The sequence below is a fragment of the Oryctolagus cuniculus genome, chromosome 11 (genome assembly GCF_964237555.1).
Source record: "Oryctolagus cuniculus chromosome 11, mOryCun1.1, whole genome shotgun sequence".
NCBI classification, from domain to species: domain Eukaryota; kingdom Metazoa; phylum Chordata; class Mammalia; order Lagomorpha; family Leporidae; genus Oryctolagus; species Oryctolagus cuniculus.
This window is the reverse complement of record NC_091442.1, coordinates 22,623,153-22,645,314: the sequence shown is the minus strand read 5'-3', so window position 1 is coordinate 22,645,314 and position 22,162 is coordinate 22,623,153. Positions and strand designations below refer to the sequence as shown.

General features: G+C 56.1%; 2 protein-coding genes across 3 annotated transcripts; one reads left to right on the top strand and one right to left on the bottom strand.

Annotated features, from left to right (window-relative positions):
- C11H20orf173 (chromosome 11 C20orf173 homolog) lies at positions 1 to 1,979 on the bottom strand. Its single transcript, XM_070051894.1, is given in 3 exon segments — positions 1 to 331; positions 1,485 to 1,647; positions 1,650 to 1,979. Coding segments are annotated over 2 exon segments (309 nt in total). The 5' UTR covers positions 1,806 to 1,979; the 3' UTR covers positions 1 to 331; positions 1,485 to 1,494.
- Positions 1,980 to 6,082: 4,103 nt separating this feature from the next.
- On the top strand, positions 6,083 to 22,066 carry ERGIC3 (ERGIC and golgi 3). 2 transcript variants are annotated; one of them, XM_051844903.2, is made up of 14 exons: positions 6,083 to 6,241; positions 6,385 to 6,455; positions 6,536 to 6,623; positions 6,843 to 6,962; positions 11,417 to 11,510; positions 14,510 to 14,675; positions 14,791 to 14,848; positions 19,499 to 19,513; positions 20,004 to 20,035; positions 20,709 to 20,805; positions 20,882 to 20,946; positions 21,434 to 21,570; positions 21,655 to 21,710; positions 21,847 to 22,066. In XM_051844903.2, exons 1-14 carry the CDS (start codon positions 6,154 to 6,156, stop codon positions 21,924 to 21,926), a joined length of 1,167 nt encoding a protein of 388 aa, XP_051700863.2. In that variant the 5' UTR covers positions 6,083 to 6,153; the 3' UTR covers positions 21,927 to 22,066.
- The last annotated feature ends 96 nt before the right edge of the window (positions 22,067 to 22,162 follow it).

Below are 22,162 nucleotides of genomic sequence, written 5' to 3'. Positions count from 1 at the left end.
ATGAGGCCAGGATTTTATTCAGTAGCAGGTAGATCTCCATACAGTTTCCTCGTGCCCTCAAAGGCTTCACAGTCCTCCTGCTGCTGCTGGTGCAATGCCAAGATTCGCCTTCATCCAGGCCCAGACGACGAGGGCCTGTGTAGACTCCGCCAGGCATCGTGTGTGGATGCTGAGTCTGCCTGCACACTCTCGCTTACGGGTGCCATTCGCTTCTCTCTACTACAGGTGGACCAAGTCTCCTTGGAGCTGTAAGTCTGATTATCATCCTCCCAGTAATGAGACCACTTTCTTTGCTGCTCTGGTCCAGATCCAGAGGGGGGAAGGGAGCAACCTGGTAGATGAGAGAGGGATATTTTTGTCTGTAAGCCGAATCCTGTTGTCACCCCGCCTCGCCACCTCATTCTACATCTGGTGTGACAGGTTGCTTCACACATCTGGGAGAATGGAGCTCACCCTCTCCAGGGAAGATGGGCTCTCAGTGAGAGTCACCCCGGAGCCCATCACCTAGCTGTTCACTGTATTTGGGACGAGAGAGGATTCCCCCCAAGAGACAAGAGAAAGGAATTCCCGGCAGACCAAAGAGCCCATGAGAGGCATGAGGCAGCTGCTGTGTTTGGGGAACCCCGAGGAGCCCCCACGAATGGGAGCTTGGGAGAGGGGAGCTGAGGGAGGGGTCAGATCATGCAGGGTCTTGAATGCCAGGCAGAGAAGTCAGGCTCTGCTGAAGGCACCGGGGAACGGAAGTTTTAAGGGAGGGAGGTACAAGAATCGTTTCTGCTCGGGCACAGCTATGCAAGGCGCGGAGCACAGCCGGGAGCCCGGGGGTAGACGTGACGCTGTGTATCCAGCCAGCTGCTCTGGTTGTACCTGGGAACGGGGAAGAGGGCTGCCATGGGGCCCTTGCCGCAGTACCCAGCCGCATCCTGTCCCTCCCCCACCCCGCACCTAGTCGTAGCTCACTTCCCCTCCACTAGGGAGCCAAAATCTACGAAAGCAGGGCAGGGACACCAGGGAACTAGCACAGGTCTCCCTGGAGCCCCTGCTGACTTCGCCTGCAATGACCTCACCGCACCCCCACCCTGAGACTGCGTGAGGACACATCTGTCACTTCGTCACTCAGAACATCTGAAATCCACACCAGATGGGACCGCTCCAGCAGCTGTCCCCAGGAACCCTGGTCACTGGCATTGCGGGGACTGAGCAGCCCTGTGGTTTGGGTCCTCAAGACCCTGGGCAGGAGTCACTTTAAACATCTCCCATGCCGTCCCAGGCTCGCTGGCTGAATTCATTCCCTGGAAACAGCCGGAGGCAGTTTAGCCCAGGTATCTGTCCTGGGTAGGGGAGACCTGCAGCCAGGGGGTCAGGGGCTGAGAGGCAAGTGGGTGGTGTACTAAGCCAGGGCAGAGGGTAGAGGCTTGGGCTGTAACATGGGAGACGGACAAGACCTGAGGAGGCTAGGGGATGGGAGTGGGCCCAGTGCTGACCCCTGATCAGCTACCAGACCACAGGTTCAGAGATCATATGCTCTTTTGTCCTTATCAGGTACCCCATAGTCTTCTTGTAGCAGCCATCAAACCAGTTCCATTCTCCAACTGTGTGGCAGCAGGAGGAGCAGTTGAAGGTCCCGGGAGGGCAGCCGCACTTCACTTTCCAAATTTGGACCAAGAGCAGTTGCAACGCCAGGGTACCAAGTCCATTTGTTTTTTCTGGAGTGTTGATTCAGGTGATAGATCCAGGTAAGGGGCCATCACCCACAAGATAAGCACCCAAAAGACCCAGAGGACAAAAAGCTGCCAGCGCTTCATGTGTGGCCCAGGTAGCAGAATGGTTTGTCTGGAAGGACAAGGGGCTGAGGCCACAGAGCATGCTAGCCACCTCCTGTCCTGTTGGCCTCCTTGGCCCCACAGCCTTGCACTCCACACCTTTTCCCGGCCCCTCGGCTGCTGCTCCCTGTCCCTTTGCTCCCCTCCAAGGAGGGCCCTGGGTAAGCCTGTGATGGAAGATGCCAGAGATAGCCGGTGGGGGAGGGGTGTCCTGCATCCTCCCTGCAGGAAGGCGGGCTCGCGGTCTCTGGGGTCCTTGGTGTCATCCCAGTTGTATCACAGATGGCATCACAAAGCACATTGTGACCTCCCTCCTTGAGCCTGCCGGAAAAGCCCACCAGTCTGTCCTCCACTGAATGTAAGATCCACAAGGACGAGGACCAACCTCGCCCCACTTCTGTTCCTCTGCACCCCAAGCCTTAGCGTCATTACATGGATATTTATGGACTAATGAGCAGGGGCTGAGAGGGAACTTTTTTTTTTTTTTTTTTTTGACAGAGTGGACAGTGAGAGAGACAGAGACAGAGAGAAAGGTCTTCCTTTGCCGTTGGTTCGCCCTCCAATGGCCACCATGGCCGGTGCATCGCACTGATCCGAAGCCAGGAGCCAGGTGCCTCTCCTGCATGCGGGTACAGGGTCCAAGCACTTGGGCCATCCTCCACTGCCTTCCCAGGTCACAGCAGAGAGCTGGACTGGAAGAGGGGCAACCGGGACAGAATCTGGCGCCCCGACCGGGACTAGAACCTGGTGTGCCAGCACTGCAGGTGGAGGATTAGCCTAGTGAGCCACAGCGCCGGCCTGAGAGGGAGCTTTAGATATGGGTTCCCTTCTCTGGTCGCATACCTTCAGCTCAGTCCTCTCTTCTGTTCTATTGGGCTGTGACTTAGATCTGAGGCCCCGCACCTGAGCAAGCCTGAGAATGAACTCACAGTTTTCCCATAAACTGATCCATTCTCAGGACTTCCCTGTCTCATTCCTGGTCCCAGCATTCCCCAGTTACTAAAGCATAGTCTACGTATTGGTTCTGATTCTTCCTTCTCCTCTGATACACACATCCATTTTTAAGTCCATTTGTTTCTCACATGGGATGCCAGTGTTATGGCAGTGGCTCAACCGCTGTGCCACAACACCAGCCCTGATAATTATATTGTTTCTGGTCTACCCTGGAGCCGCCCTGGGAACTTAGGGTATAGTCCATCAAGATCCCTCTTGGAATAGAGATCTGTAGGAACCATCTGTCTCCATTACCCAAAGAATACATGGCTCCACCCTCTGTTTTGACAAGAATCATAAGGCAGGTACTCTGTGGTCACAGGGAGTTTGAGCTATCTTGATCTAAAAATACACCACGAAACCACTTACTTCCTATTTATTTGATTGCAATAAAAAGTCACTTCCTTCCAAAGCCCATGTGGCATCTTACAAAATCATAGCATCCGGTACATGTTACTTTCTGGTATATTTCTAGTATATTTGGTATTTATAATCTACAAATGTATTTATATGGATTATGATGTGGCTAAAAAAAAAAGAAAAAGAAAACAAGCCAGTAGTCACAGACACACGAGGTCCAATCCCCATCTCCCAACCCCAGCCCCAGCACCACAAGGTTTCAGCTCTGTTCAACTCCTGCACTTTCAACACCTGGAGATTCCTCACTTTCTGAGTCAGCTCTACATTTAACCGGGTACTTGCTATTCATCTGAAGTGTTTCACAGAAGATTCCAGCATTGTCTGCGACTTGCTGGAATTAGAACCTTCATCATTAATTTTTTCACTGGTCACCTTTTTTTTTTTTTTTTTTTAAGATTTATTTGAAAGTCAGACTTACACAGTAAAGGAATGAGAGAGAGGGAGAGAGGTCTTCCATCTGCTGGTTCACTCCACAACAGCCGGAGCTGCGCCAATCTGAAGCCAGGAGCCAGGAGCTTCCTCCAGGTCTCCTACATGGGTGCAGGGGCCCAAGGACGTAGGCCATATTCCATTGCCCTCCCAGGCAATAGCAGAGAGCTGGATCGGAAGTGGAGCATCCCATATAGGATGCCGGCACTGCAGGTGGCGCCCTTAACCACTAAGCCGCAGCACCGGTCCCTGGTCACTATTTTATGATTTTAAAAATTATCTAAATGGCCAGTGCCACGGCTCACTAGTCTAATCCTCCGCCTGTGGCACCGACACCTCGTGTTCTAGTCCTGGTCGGGGCGCCGGATTCTGTCCCAGTTGCTCCTCTTCCAGGCCAGCTCTCTGCTGTGGCCCAGGAGTGCAGTGGAGGATGGCCCAAGTGCTTGGGCCCTGCACCCGCATAGGAGACCAGGAGAAGCACCTGGCTTCTGCCTTGGGATCAGCGCGATGCGCTGGCTGCAGGGTGCCAGCCGCAGCAGCCATTGGGGGGTGAGCCAACGGCAAAGGAAGACTTTTCTCTGTCTCTCTCTCTCTCACTGTCCTCTCTGCCTGTCAAAAAAAATTATCTAAATGATGTCCTATAAATATTGAAGTTTTCTTTCTTGAATGCATTTGACCATGGTACAAGTTGAAAAATATTCAGCTGCCACTTGCAACACTGGCATCCCATATCGAAGCACTGGCTCAAGTCTTGGCTACTCCACTTCCAACCAGCTTCCTGCTAATGAGCCTGGGAAGACAGCAGAAGATGGCCCAAGTGCTTGGACCCCTGACACCCACACAGGAGACCAGGAGGGAGTTCCTGGTTCCTGGTTTCCAGCTGGCCCACCCCCTGGCTTTTGTGGCCATTTGGGAAATGAACCAGCAGGTAGAAGATTTCTCTCTCGCCCTCTGCCTTTCAAATAAAATGAGAATGAACATTTTTAAAAACTTGCCTGATTTTCTTCTTAGCCCAGTGCTTCTCAAACTTGATATGAGATGCAGGTGTGCTAACTGTGTCTTAACCATTGTGCCAAAAGCCTGTTTCTAAAGGATTATTTTTAATTCAAAAATGAAATCATCGGAAACACAGGATTTTGCATTTTTTAAATTTATTTATTGCTTTATTTGAAAGGTAGAGTTACAGAGAGAGAATCTTCCATCTGCTGGTTCACTCCCCAAATGGCCGCACTAGCTAGGGCTGGGCCAAGCTGAAGCCAGGAGCTTCTTCTGAGTCTCCCACGTGGGTGCAGGGATCCAAGCTCTTGGACCATCTTTCCTTGCTTTCCCAGGCACATTAACAGGGAGCTGGATTGGAAGTGGAGCAGCTGGGCCTTGAACCAGCACCCATATGGGATGCTGGTGCTGCAGGCAGGGTTTGACTGGCTGTGCCACACCACAGGCCCTCATCTTGTCTCTTACCCTTACAAATACATTCTGCAGGAGGAACTTCCCTGTCCTTCTTAAAGTGCACAGTATTCCGAGAACGGTTGTACCCTGATTTATTCAACAGTTCCCTTGTCAGGGGGCATTCAGTTTGGTTCCAAGCGTTTTGGTTTGGTTTGGTTTTTTTGCCATTGAACAATCTCATGCATACATCTTTATGATCTGGTATGCCTTAAAAAATAAATCTTTACACAGATGGGAGATTCAAAACTGTGGAGTGCAACAACCCCCGGCAACCTCAAGTGAGATTTACTTCATTTCCTAAAGCAGGATTCACGAACCAAAGAGTCTGATAGCTGCCCCACAACGGAAAGTGCTCCCCCACGGCAGGTGCAGGGAGAACCGCGACCCACAGCTCTGGAGTGTGGGCCTGGAGGGGTGGAGTCTGAAGAGCCGCTCGGGAGAAGCGGTAGGGCGCAAGTAAAATCAGCCACAAAGGCCCTGGTCGAGTCCCCTGAGGTGGGGCAGAATCGCCGAACCTCGGATCCTGCTGTTAACTGGCTGTACCGCCAGCAAGTTACTGGACTGCTCCAGGCGTTTGGCCTTCAACCAACAGAGGTTTTAAAACCCGCACCGCCTGTGTGGGGCGGGGATTCGCACACTGCACCTGCCGGAGTTTCGGGTTCACAGGTGGGCACCAGTCACCGGCGTTTCCAACCAGTGCCCCGGGGCTGAAGACGTGGCCGGCCCCGAGCACGGAAAACCAAGCTCCAGGGCGCACGAGAGCCTGCTTTGAAACGCCGGGCGCAGTTCCCGGCTCGGGGCAAGCGAACGGGGCCGTCACGGTGCACAGCCCGCGGCCACCACGACGCCTTCGCCCTCCACTCCGGTCCCAACGGCACACGCGGGCGCACCTGCGGCCCCGAAAACGCGGCTGCTGGGCGGGACCAGACATGCGCATTGCTGTGCCCGCGTGAGGCGAGAGGGGGCGTGGCCCGACTCCGGACCGGAAGCGGGAGGCTGCAGGGGCGGGCCGGTGCTGTCCCCTTTCCGGCCGGTCCCCATGGAGGCGCTGGGGAAGCTGAAGCAGTTCGATGCCTATCCCAAGACTCTGGAGGACTTCCGGGTCAAGACCTGCGGGGGCGCCACGGGTAGGTGGCGGCGGGGTCGGGGTCGGGGTCGCGGGGAGGGGGGCTGCCCCAGAGCCCGGCGCGCGCGCCTGCACTCCGACCGGCCTGCTGGAGTCGGAGGGAGCGGAATAGAGGCCGCCTGACCCTCGCTCCCCGCCTTGCAGTGACCATTGTCAGTGGCCTTCTCATGCTATTACTGTTTCTGTCCGAGCTGCAGTATTACCTCACCACGGAGGTAAGGGGCGTGGCGTTCCAGGGCTGGTAGCGGGGGAGGAGGGGGAGCGTGCAGATCTCACTGAGGTAGCACTGCCCCAGGTGCACCCGGAGCTCTACGTGGACAAGTCACGGGGAGACAAATTGAAGATCAACATCGACGTGCTTTTCCCGCACATGCCTTGTGCCTGTGAGTACCTCCGCAGGGGTGGAAGTTGCAAGCCCCAGGGTTCTCAGCTGGGCTGCCAGATTGGCATCACCAGCCTTCGCTTCCGGTCTGGAGCCCAGGACCACCTCGTTCCCCTACAACGGTTCTGCCCCGAGACAGGCTCCCCCCCTCTTGCCCTCCGGGACCCAGAGCCCCTGGCCGCTGCAGTCTTAGCACCCTAGCCCGACTTCCCGCTTCCAGATCTGAGCATCGATGCCATGGATGTGGCTGGGGAGCAGCAGCTGGACGTGGAACACAACCTGTTCAAGAAACGACTGGACAAGGATGGCATCCCCGTGAGCTCTGAGGCCGAGCGGCATGGTAACCAGGGAAGGGGGCCAGGTCTCAGGTCCCAGAGCTGGGTGTGGCCGCCCTTCACAGGTGGGCCATGCCGGGCTCAGTGACGTGTTAAGCAAGTAGTGCCTAGAGAGGTCAGCTGGCTTGCCTGGGGCTCCCCAGCTGTGAAGTCGGAGTGCGTGGGAACCCAGGCTTCTTGCATCTGTACAGTCAGTAGGGTACTCTACCTGCTTATCGTCCTCAGAGGTTGCCAGGCTCTGCCCGTCACTGTTTGACTAGCTAAAGTTTGAGGATGGCTCTTGGGTGTGGCAGCCTTGGTAGAACTCCTGTAGTTGGAGCCCGACTCCCCCGCGTGTGTGTTTCTCCAGCAGTTACTGCTTCTCTGCTCTGGAGTGCAGGTCGTCCAAGGTTAGGCTAGGTTCTTGAGGCGGTTGCCTGGATTCAGATCTGCCTTTGTTGCTTGTGATCTGTGAGCCTCAGCTATAAGGTACCCGGCTCTTGGAATTCTGGATGAAATCAGTATAGACAGTCCCCATCTTATGATGGTTGGACTTTGGATTTTTTGACTTTTGGTGGGACAGAAGTTACCTGTATAACTGTTTTTCACTTTCAGTATAGCATTCAACACATAGGATATCTAATGCTTTATTTTTTTAAGATTTATTTTATTTATTTGACAGAGTTACAGAGAGAGGTTAGATACAGAGAGAGAGAGAGGTCTTCCATCTGCCAGTTCACTCCCCAAATGGCGGCAATAACTAGAGCTGAGCGGATCCGAAGCCAGGAGCCAAGTGCTTCTTCCAGGTCTCCCACGCAGATATAGAGGCCCAAGGACTCAGGCCGTCCTCTACTGCTTTCCCAGGCCATAGCAGAGAGCTGGATTGGAAGTGGAGCAGCCAGGACTCAAACCAGCACCCATATGGGATGCTGGTGCTGCAGGCTGGGCTTTTAACCCTCTGTACCACTGCACTGGCCCCAAATACTTTATTTAAAAAAAAAAAAAAAAAGATTTATTTTATTTATTTGAGAGGCAGAATTAGAGAGGTATAGACAGAGAGCGGTCTTCCATCTGCTGGTTCACTCCCCAGATGGCTGCAATGGCTGGAGCTGTGCTGATCTGAAGCCAGGAGCTTCTTCCGGGTCTCCCACGTGGGTACAGGGGCCCAAGGACTTGGGCCATCTTCTACTGCTTTGCCAAGCCATAGCAGAGAGCTGGATGGGAAGAGGAGCAGCCGGGACTAGAACCGGCACCCATATGGGATGCCGGCGCTTCAGGCCAGGGCTTTAACCTGCTGCGCCACAGCACCGGCTCCTACTTTATTATTAAATAGGCTTTGTGTTGGGTGATTTTGCCCCACTGCAGGCTAATGGAAGTGGTTTCAGAGCACATTAAAGGTAGGCAAAGCTAAGCTATGATGTTCAGTAGGTTAGGCTTATCAAGAACATGTTCAACTTGTAGTGGGCACAGAGCACCATCCTAGACTAAGAAGCATCTATAACATGTGTAAAATACTGCGCAGCGTGGGTGCTCACCGGTAGCTTCCCTTCCTTCCCTAAGCAGTGCTCTGTGAACTCAGTTTCTTACCTGCTGGAGCTTCCACACCGCAGGGATTTCTTTAGTGGTGAGCTTTATCATTCATTCATTCAGAGTTACGCACTGAACACTAGAAGAACCAAGAGAGGGTGCTTTAGTATTGGACGTCGGGTATAAGAGGGCAGAGGCAGGGTTGATTCCCAAGGCTTCCAGCTTGAGCAAGTCAATGACTTGACATGGAGATGACCGGAGAGGAGGAGGAGAACTTTCCTTTGGGAGGGGTGGGGAACTATTAGACACCCGTTACTATGAATCAAGCTGTCCCAGAACTTAGTAGCTTAATACAGCAAGTGTTTATCCGTCTGTTTCCAGTTGTGGGCTGGGTGGTTCCAGCTTAGGGCCTCTCACAGACGGCAGTCATGCTGTTGCCCAGGGCTGCCGTCATCAGGAGGTGTGACTGGGGCTGCAGGGCTCACTCATACAGTGAGTGGCAGGACACCGTGCCTTGCCATGCGGGCCTCTCCACGGGGCTCCCTGAGGCCCCCCCCCCCATGGCAGCTGGCTTCCCCCACTTGGTCTTGCGTGCGAATGATCCAGGAGAGGACCAGGGAGGAGTGACAGCTCACTTGATGGCCTGGCCTCAGGAGCCGCACACCGTCGTCTCTGCCGTGTGTTAGTGGTTCAGAGGTCGGCATGTCATCGTGGAGGGGCTGCTTGAGGATGTGGATACTGGAGGGAGGGGACCAGTGGGGACACCCTGCAGCCCAGCTCCCACAGGGCAAGATCAGGATTGGAGGGGGCATGTTAAATTTGGGATGCCGCCGGCGCCGCGGCTCACTAGGCTAATCCTCCGCCTAGCGGCGCCGGCACACCGGGTTCTAGTCCCGGTCGGGGCGCCGGATTCTGTCCCGGTTGCCCCTCTTCCAGGCCAGCCCTCTGCTGTGGCCAGGGAGTGCAGTGGAGGATGGCCCAAGTGCTTGGGCCCTGCACCCCATGGGAGACCAGGAAAAGCACCTGGCTCCTGGCTCCTGCCATCGGATCAGCGCGGTGCGCCGGCCGCAGCGCGCCGGCCGTGGCGGCCATTGGAGGGTGAACCAACGGCAAAGGAAGACCTTTCTCTCTGTCTCTCTCTCTCACTGTCCACTCTGCCTGTCAAAAAAAATAAAAATAAAAAAATTTGGGATGCCTGCGTTTACTGTGGTGATGCTAAGCAGGCAGTTAGGTATAACAGCCTAGAATTTAGGCGAGGAGAGCTACAGAACTAAACGTAGGGCTCATCAGCATGGAGATGGCAGTTAAAGCATTGAACTACACAGGGACGCCTTGGGTGTGAAGGTCAGTAGAGGAGAGGTGGACGGTAGGTACCCTGGGTCCCTCCTGGAAATGAGGATCCAGGAAGAAGGCTGACAGGGGTTAGCCATTGAGATAGAAAAGAGGCCAAGAAGTATTCCAAAGCCCAGGTGGAGAAAGAATTTTAAGAAGAGAGAATGAGGGACTGGTGTTACAGTGTAGCGGGTAAAGCCACTGCCTATGACACCAGCATCGTATGGGTGCTGGTTTGTGTCCTGGCTGCTCCTTTCCAATCCAGCTTCCTCCCAATGGTCTGGGAAAATGGCTGCTGGTTCCCTCCCCAAATGGCAGCAGTGGCTGGGGCTGTGCCAGGTCAAAGCCAGGATCCCAGAGCTTCTTCCAGGTCCCCCATGTAGGTGCAGGGGCCCAAGCACTTGGGCCATCCTCCACTGTGTTTCCCAGACCATTAGCAGAGAGCTGGATTGGAAGTGGAGCAGCTGGGACATGCACTGGCACCTATTTGGGATGCCAGTGTCACAGGCAGTGGCTTAACCAGCCATGCCACGATGCCGTCCCCTCCAGAATTTTGCTGTCAGGAGAACGGAGATGGGTGGGAACTAAGGAGAAAGGGGGCAGTTACTGGCTTTGGTGGTGAGGTCCAGTGAAGTTCTGTGCTGCTTTTTTCTTGGTGGAAACTGAAGGCTAGGATATTAGCTAAGAGTAAAGGAAGGGACAAAGGGTGTTGGAGGCCCACGGAGAGGGGAGAAGGTATAGTCACTTCAGAGAGCAGGGGAGTGGACTGATGAGGGCGATGCCGGGACTGCCAGGCAGCCTTAAGGGAGGGAGAGGCTAGAAGGGGGCTCAGAGAGTTGAATCTGACTGGGCTTGGGTTTTGCGCGGGGGCTAGGCTTGTACAACAGAGGGAGAGAGGAGCAAGGGAACCGTGGTGATACGCAGGAGGATCAGTACAACAGGGACTGTGGAACCTCAGGAGGAGAGGACGTGGCGAGGTGACTGAGTGGTGTCAGAGTTGGTGGATGCAGGGGCCAGAAAGGATGGATGAAAAATAGGGATAAAGTTAGTGAAGGCTCACATACCTGCTCTTGCATTTTGGAAGGATTGCAGTTTTTGGCGATGCCAAGGTCTGCAACTAAGCACGGAAGTGGGTAGCTGAGGTGGACTGACAAAATATATTACTGGAGATAAAAGGCCAAAGGATTGAATATTAAGACCAAAGAATTCTGACAGGGTAGTTGGGGGCAGGGAACCGGGTAGGAGAGAGATGTGGGAGCAGCAGCCAGGCCAAGTGGTTGCGGGTGTGAAATTCGAGCTGAAAGCTGCCGCTCCGTGGGTTGCCTTGGGCAGAGTCACTTCTCACGTGTGGGCCTCAGCATCCTCTCGGTAGTGACCTCCACCCTCACAGATCGTCACAGGCGTGCAGTGGGATGCAGAGTGCAGCTGACCCAGCTGGCGTTCAGTGGTGTTGTTGTCTTACCATTAATTCTGTTAGAACAGTCACTCCAGGCCTGACTCGTAGACAGTGTCACTCTAAGTATTAGCTGTTACAACTTTGATCAGCCCCAAGCTGCTGGTCCAGAGCCGGGGTCACGGAAGTCCCTCTGTTGTCCACAGCTGTGCTTTGCCCTCTCCCTAGAACTCGGCAAGGTCGAGGTGACGGTGTTCAACCCGGACTCCCTGGACCCTGACCGCTGTGAGAGCTGCTATGGTGCCGAGTCGGAAGACATCAAGTGAGTAGGCCTCAGGGGAAAGGGGAGTGTCCGTCAGCCTTGGCCTTGGGAGACTGTGCCAGGTTGGGGGGGGGGGGTTAACTGCACAGGGATTTAGAGGGCCTGGGACGTGTTCTTCAGCCATGGAGCTGGTGCGGGTAACAGGCTGTGTCACCAGGGCCTGCCTAACAGCTGCAGGCCTAGGCTGAAGCTCAAGTGCTCCCTGCGTTTCAGCTTTGAGAAGTTTGAGAAGTAGCTCCAGTGGGGTCTGCCTGGTGTGACCCTGGGTCATCAGACTGAGCTAGGTCACTTCTCATAACTTCCTCTTTTTTTTTTTTTTTTTTTTAAGATTTATTTGAAAGGCAGCATTACAGAGAGGTGGAGGGAGGGAGGGTAAGAAGGAGAAAGAGAGGGACAGAGGTCTTCTGTCTGCTGGTTAACTCCCCAAATGGCCACAACGGCTGGAGCTGGGCCAGTCTGAACCCAAGAGCCAGGAGCTTCCTCCAGGTCTCCCAAGCAGGTGCAGCGACCCAAGGACTTGGGCCATCTTCCACTGCTTTCCCAGGCCATAGCAGAGAGCTGGATTGGAAGTGGAGCAGCCGGGTCATGAACCGGCACCCAAATGGGATGCGGCACTTTAGGCGGCAGCTTTACCTGCTACACCACAGTGCTGGTGCTATAACTTCCTCTTAAGAGTCACAGAAGTGGCCGGCGCCGCGGCTCACTAGGCTAATCCTCCGCCTTGCGGCGCCGGCACACCAGGTTCTAGTCCCAGTCCGGGCGCCGGATTCTGTCCCGGTTGCCCCTCTTCCAGGCCAGCTCTCTGCTGTGGCCAGGGAGTGCAGTGGAGGATGGCCCAGGTGCTTGGGCCCTGCACCCCATGGGAGCCCAGGAAAAGCACCTGGCTCCTGGCTCCTGCCATCGGATCAGCGCGGTGCGCCGGCCGCAGCGCGCTGGCCGCGGCGACCATTGGAGGGTGAACCAACGGCAAAGGAAGACCTTTCTCTCTGTCTCTCTCTCTGTCCACTCTGCCTGTCTATATATATATATATATATATATATATATATATATGTATAAAGAGTCACATAAGCATTAAATGTCTGTGCTATGTAAAAACACCGAGACAGCGGGCCCAGCCCAGGTTATCAAGCCCCCAATATATGGTAATTGATGTGGTGTTTCCTGAGCCCTGACCCTGAGCGGCTGATTCAGCAGCTGGGATAGGCCTTGGAAGTATTTTATTTATTGATTGATTTTTAAAAATTGATTGATTTGAAAGTCAGAGTTACAGAGATTGAAAGAGAGGGACAGACAGGGAGAGAGACTTTCCCTCTGCTGGTTCACTCCCCAGGTGGCCGCAACAGCCATGATTGGAAACCAGGAACCTGGAACTCCATTTAGGTTTCCTGTGTGAATGGCAGAAGCCCAAACACTTGGGCCATCTTCCCACTGCTTTTCCCAGGCCGTTAACAGGGAGCTGGATCGGAAGTAGAGCAGCCGGGGCATGAGCCAGCACTCGTATGGGATGCCAGCATCGCAGGTGACTGCTGTGCTGCAATGTCAACCCCAGAAATACTTTGTTTAAAAAGGTTTTCATTAGGGTGAGCATTTGGGTAACAGTTAAGACACCACGTGGGAGGGTGCAGCGCTATGGTATAGCAAGTTAAGCCTCTTCCTGCAGTGCTGGCATCCCAGATGGGCGACGGTTCATGTCCTGGTTGCTGCTCTTCCGATCCAGCTCTCTGCTAATGGCCTGGGAAGTCAGTGGGAGATGGCCCGAGTGCTTGGGCCCCTGCACCCACGTGGCAGACCTGGGAGAATTGCCTGGTTTCTGGCTTCAGATTGGTCCACCCCTGGCCGTTGCAGCCATTTGGGGAATAAACCAGTAGATGGAAGACCTCTCTCTCTCTCTCGTCTCTCTCTCTTGTCTCTCTCTCTCTCTCTCTCTCTCTCTCTCTCTCTGTTGTCCCTTCCCCTGTCAGTAACTCTTCCTCTCAAATAAAGAAATATTAAAAAAAAAAATGACACCACATGGAATTCTTGCATCCCAGGTCAGAATGTCTGGCTTTGTGTCCTCACTCTGCCCCTGATTCCAGCTTCCTGCTAAGCTGTGTGAGGCAGCAGGTGATAGCTGAAATAGTTGGTTCCCTGCCACCCACGTGGGCGATCTGAATTGAGTTGCTGGCTCCTGGTTTTGGCCTATCCCAGCCCCAGCAGAGCAGGCATTTGCAGAGTGAACCAGCAGATGGCAGATCTCAGTCTTTCTCTCCTTTTGCCTTTCAAACAAATACTTTTTAAAAAATTTTTTATTAAAAATAAAATATTTTTATTGTGGTAGCATAGATGTGACATAAAATGTACCATGTTAAGAATTTCTTTTTTTTTTTTTTAAGATTTATTTATTTATTTGAAAGTCAGAGTTACACAGAGAGGGAGGTCTTCCATCCAATGGTTCACTCCCCAGTTGGCCGCAATGGCTAGAGCAGCACCCATCCGGAGCCAGGAGCTTCTTGCAGGTCTCCCACGTGGGTGCAGGGACCAAGGACTTGGGCCATCTTCTGCTATCCCAGGCCATAGCAGGGAGCTGGATCGGAAGTGGAGCAGCCGGAACTAGAACCGGCGCCCATATGGGATGCTGGCGCTTTAGGCCAGGGTGTTAACCCTTGTGCCACAGTGCTGGCCCTAAGAATTTCTTATAATGTACGTAACATTTACCGCTCTAACCACCTGTGAGTGGCATTGCGTACATTCAGTGTTGTGCAGCTATCAGCACTTTCTCAGAACTTTCATCACTTCAAGTAGAAGGGGAATATATATGGTTTTTCTTTTAAATTTTTTTGGGAATTATGTATTTCTAAGAGTCTTCTTACCCCTGAGGAAGCACAAGTGAACATTTGGCAGTCATGCATGAGACTGGCAGAGGCTTCATGTGCAGGCGGAATTCCTGGGCTCGCTTTCCCAAGGCGCCTGCACTGGTCTCATGCCTCCTGGGCACTCGGCCTCACCCTGTCTGCTGCAGGTGCTGCAACACGTGTGAAGATGTGCGGGAGGCGTATCGCCGTCGAGGCTGGGCCTTCAAGAACCCAGACACAATTGAGCAGTGCCGGAGAGAGGGCTTCAGCCAGAAGATGCAGGAGCAGAAGAATGAAGGCTGCCAGGTGTACGGCTTCTTGGAAGTCAACAAGGTATTGGGAGGGGCTGAGGCAGGGTAGGACCAGCTGGGCTGAGCTGGGTCAGGACAGCTCCAGGGAGAGCCGAGGGCCTGATCAGGCCGCGAATGAGAGCGCTTCTCCCTTACAGGTGGCTGGGAACTTCCACTTTGCCCCTGGGAAGAGCTTCCAGCAGTCCCACGTACACGGTGAGTGATCCTACTGCAGCCGGGGAGTTTAGACCGTGGACACCTTGGCGAGTGGGAGTGCCTCTCCCTGCTTCCTAGGTTTCTGTCTTGGCCCAGGACAGGCCTTTGTCTCAGGGCAGCTGTGGTTAAGAGCACAGGCTGAGGGGCAGACATCAGTGTCAAGCCTTACTGGCTGTTTGGGAAAGTTTCTCCGTCGTTTCTCACCAGGTGTTTGTGCAAGTTAAAGAGGATAGCCCAGGGCTGGCTTGTGCTAGGCGCCTGTTTAAATGGGAGCCGCATTACCAGATGTCCTACGTGTGTGGCAGAGCTGGGTTGGGACACTATGTTTGAGAGTATTGAACCCACTCAGTTTCTTCCGTAAAATGGGGTTGGTGCACTCATACTTGTTTATCCACTCTATGCATTTGTTAGACTCAGCAGTCACCTCTGCCAGGTGCTGGCCTAGTGCTGAGAACATAGCAGTGAGCCAGGCTGTGCTCTCAGAACATTCTCGTACGGAAAGGGACAGTAACAAGGATGTGAAGTATACGGTCTGTCAGATGCTGTTAAGCAATGTGGGCCACAGCAAGGCAGGGGCTAGGAGGGGACAGTGACGTGTGCTGTTTCAATCAGGATGGTCAGGGAAAGACTCTGCTGGGGTGACATTTGAGCAGAGACCTGAAGGAAGCGAGGGGCCTGCCGTGGGTGTCTGGGCGAAGTTTCCATAGAGAACAGTGCGTCCCTAAGGCAGGAACGTGCTTGCCGAGTTCGAGCCACAGTGGGAAAATCAGGCGGCTTGAGCAGAGGAAGCAGAGGAGCGTGCTTAGAAGGGCAGTGAGGAGCGTGGCCGGGCCGGGCCCCACGGGGCCTGGGAAGGCAGCCGGGGACCTGGCTTCCACGCTGTGTGACATGGGAGGCCGTGGCAGGGCTGGGAGGTCTGGTGGTCTGACCTCACTTTTAAAAGGGAAGCAGTGAAGCTGGCGCCGTGGCTCACTAGGCTAATCCTCCGCCTAGCGGCGCCGGCACACCGGGTTCTAGTCCCGGTCGGGGCGCCGGATTCTGTCCCGGTTGCCCCTCTTCCAGGCCAGCTCTCTGCTGTGGCCAGGGAGTGCAGTGGAGGATCGCCCAGGTGCTTGGACCCTGCACCCCATGGGAGACCAGGAGAAGCACCTGGCTCCTGCCATCGGATCAGCGTGGTGCGCCGGCCGCAGCGTGCCGGCCACGGCGGCCATTGGAGGGTGAACCAACGGCAAAGGAAGACCTTTCTCTCTGTCTCTCTCTCTCACTGTCCACTCTGTCAAAAAAAAAAAGGGGGGGGGGGAGCAGTGGACCACTCTGAGAAGCCCAGGGAGGGAAAGGTCAGGATCCGAGAGGCTGGTACAGGGGTCAGTCCAAGTGAGAGCAGCCGTGGCGATGGTGAGAGGAGCTGCCGACGGATGTGAGGGCTGAACGGAAGAGTTGTGTTCTGAGTAGTAAGAAGATGGAGTCGCTGTGTAGTGAGGTGCGGGAGACTCCAAGGGGCAGGCTGGTGTACGGAGGCAGAGGGTGGGAAGCAGACACCCAGGTCAGGTCAGCATCGGATACTCTGGACTGGAGTTGGGGACAAAAGTGGTCTGGAGGCCAGCTCTCTGCTGTGGCCAGGGAGTGCAGTGGAGGATCGCCCAAGTGCTTGGACCCTGCACCCCATGGGAGACCAGGAGAAGCACCTGGCTCCTGCCATCAGATCAGCGCGGTGCGCCAGCTGCAGCGCGCCGGCTGCGGTGGCCATTGGAGGGTGAACCAACAGCAAAGGAAGACCTTTCTCTCTGTCTCTCTCACTGTCCACTCTGCCTGTCAAAAAAAAAAAAAAAAAAAAAAAAAGTGGTCTGGAGACAGAAATGTGGAATCCAGGAGAATGTTTAAGCCAGGACTGGATGAATCCCCCTGGAGGTGGGGGCAGGTGGGAAGAAGGGAGCCCAGGGGCTGCGCATAGGCTTCGTCCCCAAGGGGGCCCAGAGCGTCAGGAGGAGGACGAGGACGCTGGAGAGGCAGGAGTGCGTGCCAGGGGACTGGTGTCCTGCCGCCTGCCACAGGTGCTTCTGCGGTGATGGCATGGTGAGCGTTTGCGGGCTTGGCAGTGATAGGGACCACCGTAGAAGGGCTTCAGCAGGGGCTGGAGAGGAGTGGAGCGAGTATAGACGACTCTGCCAGGGAGTTTGCTCCTTAGGGAGGAGAGAGCGGGCCATCCCTGGAGGGAAATGTGGACCAAAGGGAGGCTTTTCTCAGGTGGGTGATGCCACAGAGTGGTAACTGCTGTCAGAATGATTGGCTAAAGAGCGCTGAGAGGGACCGCCACGGACTGAAGCCCTCGAGAAAGGGGAAGCAGGCAGAGCCCTGTGCCACGGACGCGTGGGAAGACCAGCCTTCACAGCGGGAGGAAGCAGGCCTGCAGTACAGCAGATGGGGAACGGGGGTGGTGGGCGCACATCGCCGGTCTTTTCCGAGTGTGTGTTTTCTCTGTGACGTAAGATGCAGGGTCATCGCTGAGAGTGAGGAGGGAGGAAGGGGTTGGAGTGTGAGCGAGAAGACTGGATGCTGGTGGGAGAGTGCACGCTGGGGAATGGCGTGGGTTGCGGGTACCTTGAGGGCCTCCTGGAGTTGGTGACAGAGAGGGCAGGGGGAGCACTCGGCATGGCTCAATGGGGATGGGCTCAGAGTGGACTGATGGGAGTTACCGAGGTTACGGGGTACCAGGTACCTACTGAGACCAAGGGTGTTAAGGGGATTGTCAGGTGGTCCTGGTGCAGGCCGTGGTGGTGAGCGGGTAAAGGAGAGAGAGGATGTGGGGGCGGGGCAGGAAGCAGTGGGGCCTTGGTATAGTGCAGAGTCCTGTTAGGTTTGGAGGAAATGAGAAAGCTGGTGGTTGGAGCTCAGGGTGCTTGCAGTTGAACTTGCGAGGGGTGCACGTACTGTAAGGAAGGAGGGGCTGTCCCAGGTGCCTGTATGTTGGGAGGATTGTCAGGAGCCACTAAGAAGTGAGGGAGAACCTTGCAAGGATCTGTGTGTACCTCTAGGTGACTAAAACAAGTAGGGGTGGCTGGGTGGGGCTGCAGACCTGGTTTGTTTGTTTTTTTTGTTCTTGTTATTTTTAGATTTATTTTATTTGAAAGAGTTACAGGCACCAGTGCTGTGGCATAGTGGGTAAAGCAGCCGCCTGCAGTGCCAGCATCCCATATGGGCGCCAGTTCTAGTCCCAGCCACTCCACTTCCAATCCAGCTCTCTGCTATGGCCTGGGAAAGCGGTAGAAGATGGCTCAAGTGCTTGGGCCCCTGCACCCACATAGGAGACCTGGAAGAAGTTCCTGGCTTTGGATTGGCATAGCTCTGGCCATTGTGGCCAATTGGAGAGTGAACCAGTGGATGGAATACCTCTCTCTCTGGCTCTCCCCAGTTGGCCACAACAGCCAGAGCTGAGCTGATCAGGAGCCAGGAGCTTCTTCAGGATCTCCCACGTGGGTAGGGGGCCCAAGGACTTGGGCCATCTTCTGCTTTCCCAGGCCATAGCAGAGCTGGATTGGAAGTGGAGTGGCCGGGACTCGAACCAGTGTCCATATGGGATGCCAGCGCTGCAGGCCAGAGCTTTAACCCACTGCTCCACAGCACCAGCCCCAAGACCTGGGGGCTTTAGGGGGGTATGGGGACAGTGATCTGGAGGAGGCAGAGAAGATCAGGAAGGGTGCAGCTGTGGAATGGGAGTCGTCTCCCACCAGGGGTGCACGGAGTTGAGGTCCTTGAAGGGAGATCAGGCCATGCTTAAAGCATAGGGTGGAGATGTTCAGAGGCTGAAGATGGGGGTGTTGCTGTGGACTGAGTGACAAGGGCCCAGCAGAAGGGCTCAGGAGAGACAGCAGTCGGGAGCCATGCGGCAGTGAGGGGCCAGGGGGTCTATTAAAGGCAGGATGAGACGCCTGCGGGTCCAGCGGACAGTTGGGGCGGGGGCTGAGGCCCAGTTGGGAGGGGGCGCATGGGAGCCTCTGCAGGATCCTGGGAGCCCCCCTTCACTCTGGAGGTGGCTGAGGGGCAGGTGGTCTCGGTGGGATTGCAGGCAGATGAGCCATGTCAAGCTGTCAGCCAGGCCCGTGTTGGCAGCGGCACCTCTGCTTGTGTGCCTGGGGCTGTTGTCGGCCAGACTTCGGGCCGGGAGTGCTATGTTGGAAGGGTGTTCAGACACAAAGGTCGGGTTTGCCCACAGGCGGATCTGGCTGAATTAGGCCTGGCAGCTCGGGTCTCACATCCTTGTGGATCCAGGCAGGGAGGGAGGGAGGGGGCGAGTCTAATCTCTTACCTGGTGAATATCTCCAGGTGTCCTCCCATGTTAGGCCCTGCCTGTCTCCAAGGACACGGAGCCAAGTGATTGGCTCAAGGGCACACAGCTGGGAAAGCGGCTCTTGGGGCTCAGGTCTTCTTTCCCGGCCACCATAGTCTGTCTCCAAGCTCTCACACTTTGCTGGCCCAGGAAGGGCTCCCGTGAGGAGGGGACCGGGCAGAGGCGTGATGTGAGGCCAGACCCTGTGGCTGGGCAGGATCCTTGCAGCTCCCTCCTGCCTCTCGCCTTGCTCCCCCGTTCCCCTTGTGAAACTGAATCTCTGTTCTCTCCCTCCCTCCTCTCTCCTTGCCTCCCCCATGCTGCAGTACACGCCGTGGAGAGTAAGTGGCCGGGGGCGGTTCGGATGGGTCTGTCCCTGGCGCGGCTGCCGCCGGACCATAAAGGCACCGGGCCGCGTTCCTCGCAGAGGGATTGGGGCTAGGAGGCAGGAAGAATGTGTTCTGGCGCAGTTGGCACAGCGTCCCCGTGGGCTTTCCTTTTGGGGTCAGGTGGGGGGCAGGGGAAGAGCTGGGGTGGCGGTCTCAGGCCCCACCTCTCTCTGGCGACAGTGATTTCCGTCAGCTTTAGTTAATGAGGCGGGTCTGGGTCCCTGTGTGTGTCCGGGAAGAACAGGACCTGCGTGCTTACGACCCCCACGAAGGGCAGGGCTCACCCGGACCCAAGGCAGGCCTTCTGGCTGTTCAGCGGGACCAGGGGGTCCCAGGCTGCAGGGGACTGGGAGAGTCACAGAAGAGCCAGGAAGGTCGCACCTCAGAGGGGAGCGAGGACTCCAGGCCTGCTTCCCATGACGCCTTCTCCCTTTCCTCCTAGTCCACGACCTTCAGAGCTTCGGCCTCGACAACGTATGTACCGGTGGGAGCCGTGGGGGTGGGGGTGCCTGACGGGGACATCCTGGAGGAGGGAGCACATGTCCTGACAGGGGCCCAGTCTGGGGCTGAGAGTGACTTTGGATCGGAGATTTGAGCAGGCTGGGGGCAGGGCGGCATCAGAGGGGGGGTGGCACCTAAGGACCAACAGGTCAGGTGAGGACAGGTGAGGCTGGAGGAGCTGGCAGGGAGGGGACCCCCGGACACAGAGGCCATGCTGAGGGGTCCGGTCGTTCCTCTGAGAGCAGTGGGAAGCTGTTGGCTGCCAGCAGGATTGTGCCACTGTCACGTTGGCCCCTCAAGTGGCTGCCTTGGCTGTAAATTGGAGCCGGGAGACCCGGGGTCCTCCAGCCTAGGCCTCTAGGAGTTGAGCCCTCCAGGCAGGGCTAGTTGCTGCCACACAGGTTCCGTGCCCGGTCTGTGCGTACACAACGTGTGGACGAAGCCAGTGCCACCAGCTGTGCAGCCCAGGAGCCTGCGGGCTGTGTCAGAGCTCCTAGGTGGGAATGGCAGGTCCTCCTCTCAGGACAATGGCTTCTTCCCAACAGGCCCTGCCCAGACAGGTCCAGGGCCCCTGTGTGCCAGGCTCAGGCAGAGCCCGCGCTGGGAGGGCGGGCACTGCGGGCTCAGGCTGTGCTGGTGCTTGCAGATCAACATGACCCACTACATCCAGCACCTGTCGTTCGGCGAGGACTACCCAGGCATTGTGAACCCCCTGGACCACACCAATGTCACAGCGCCGCAAGGTACCAGCCCGGGAGGTGGCCCCCGCCACGGAGGCCCTGCCTGGCACCCTCGCCCAGCGCTGTCTTCTCCCTGCAGCCTCCATGATGTTCCAGTATTTTGTGAAGGTCGTCCCCACTGTGTACATGAAGGTGGACGGAGAGGTGAGTGGGGGCCGCTCGATGGCGGACGCTCCGACTGGGCCTCGCGCTGGAGTACCTTCCAGCCGGGAGCCAAGTGCGCCTGTGCTCCCGCACGGTGCGCACAGCTGTGTCTCAGGCAGAGGTCTGGAGGCAGGCCTGGACAAGCGGGCTGTCCACTTGCAGAGTGCTTGCCTTTTCTGTTCGTTTCCCCTATGCGCCCCTCCCCCCATCTGTCCCGTCGCTGCTCCCCCTGGCTCTGGGCATCTCTGGGCAGCATAGAGTGAGGCTCTGAGGGCTGCCGCCTTGTGGCTGCGGCCTTGGAGAGTTGCTTCCCATGCCTGGGTCCCCACCAAACGTGGCCAGGACGGCACAGCTTGGGGGGTCCAGGTGGTCCTCGGGTCTGCAGTGTTTGCTCCCAGCCTGGGCCCTCCCTCCACGGTGAGCACAGGACCAGGGGTGGGACCGGGGATCAGAGTGTAGGCACTGCCCAGCCTGCTCTCCCTCCCAGGTGCTCAGGACAAATCAGTTCTCTGTGACCAGACATGAGAAGGTCGCCAACGGGCTGCTGGGCGACCAGGGACTTCCCGGAGTCTTTGTACTGTACGAGCTCTCGCCCATGATGGTGAAGCTGACAGAGAAGCACAGGTGAGGGTGGCACACGGGTGTGGCCAGCATCTGGGGGGAGGGGAGGGAGGGGATGCCCACTGAGCCCACCTGCTCCTCTGCCAGGTCGTTCACCCACTTCCTGACGGGCGTGTGCGCCATCATTGGGGGCATGTTCACAGGTAAGACGCCGCAGGGCAGGGCGGTGAGGGTAGGCCCAGGCACCCCAGGTTTTGGATGGGGAAGAAGTGACCCCTTGAGGGCCAAGGGAAAATAGTGGCCCAGCTGGGCCACTGCCAGCCCTTGTCTCTCTCCCAGTGGCTGGACTTATCGATTCACTCATCTACCACTCGGCACGAGCCATCCAGAAGAAAATCGACCTAGGCAAGACGACGTAGTCGCCCCTCCCCTCGGTCGGTCCTGCTTGCCTGTTGCTCTCCGGCCTGTGGTTGTACCCCCAGCCCCCTCCATCACACCCCTCACTTCCTCGGAGACTCAGTCCCACCCCAGGTTGATAAACCTATGGATTGTGATAGTACCTGCTGTTCTCTCTGCTTCTTGTTCTGGCTGGCGTCTGGGACCGACCCCCTCCGCTCACTTGCCGAAGCATGACTGACAGGCTGGGGCCCGGGTA

Bases quoted from the DNA above. Each gene is read 5' to 3' on its own strand.
- ERGIC3 (XM_051844903.2), top strand. From the start codon at position 6,154: ATGGAGGCGCTGGGGAAGCTGAAGCAGTTCGATGCCTATCCCAAGACT. The intron at 6,963-11,416 runs GTAACCAGGGAA...CCCTCTCCCTAG, and splicing joins CTCTGAGGCCGAGCGGCATG to AACTCGGCAAGGTCGAGGTG. The intron at 21,711-21,846 runs GTAAGACGCCGC...TCTCTCTCCCAG, and splicing joins CATTGGGGGCATGTTCACAG to TGGCTGGACTTATCGATTCA.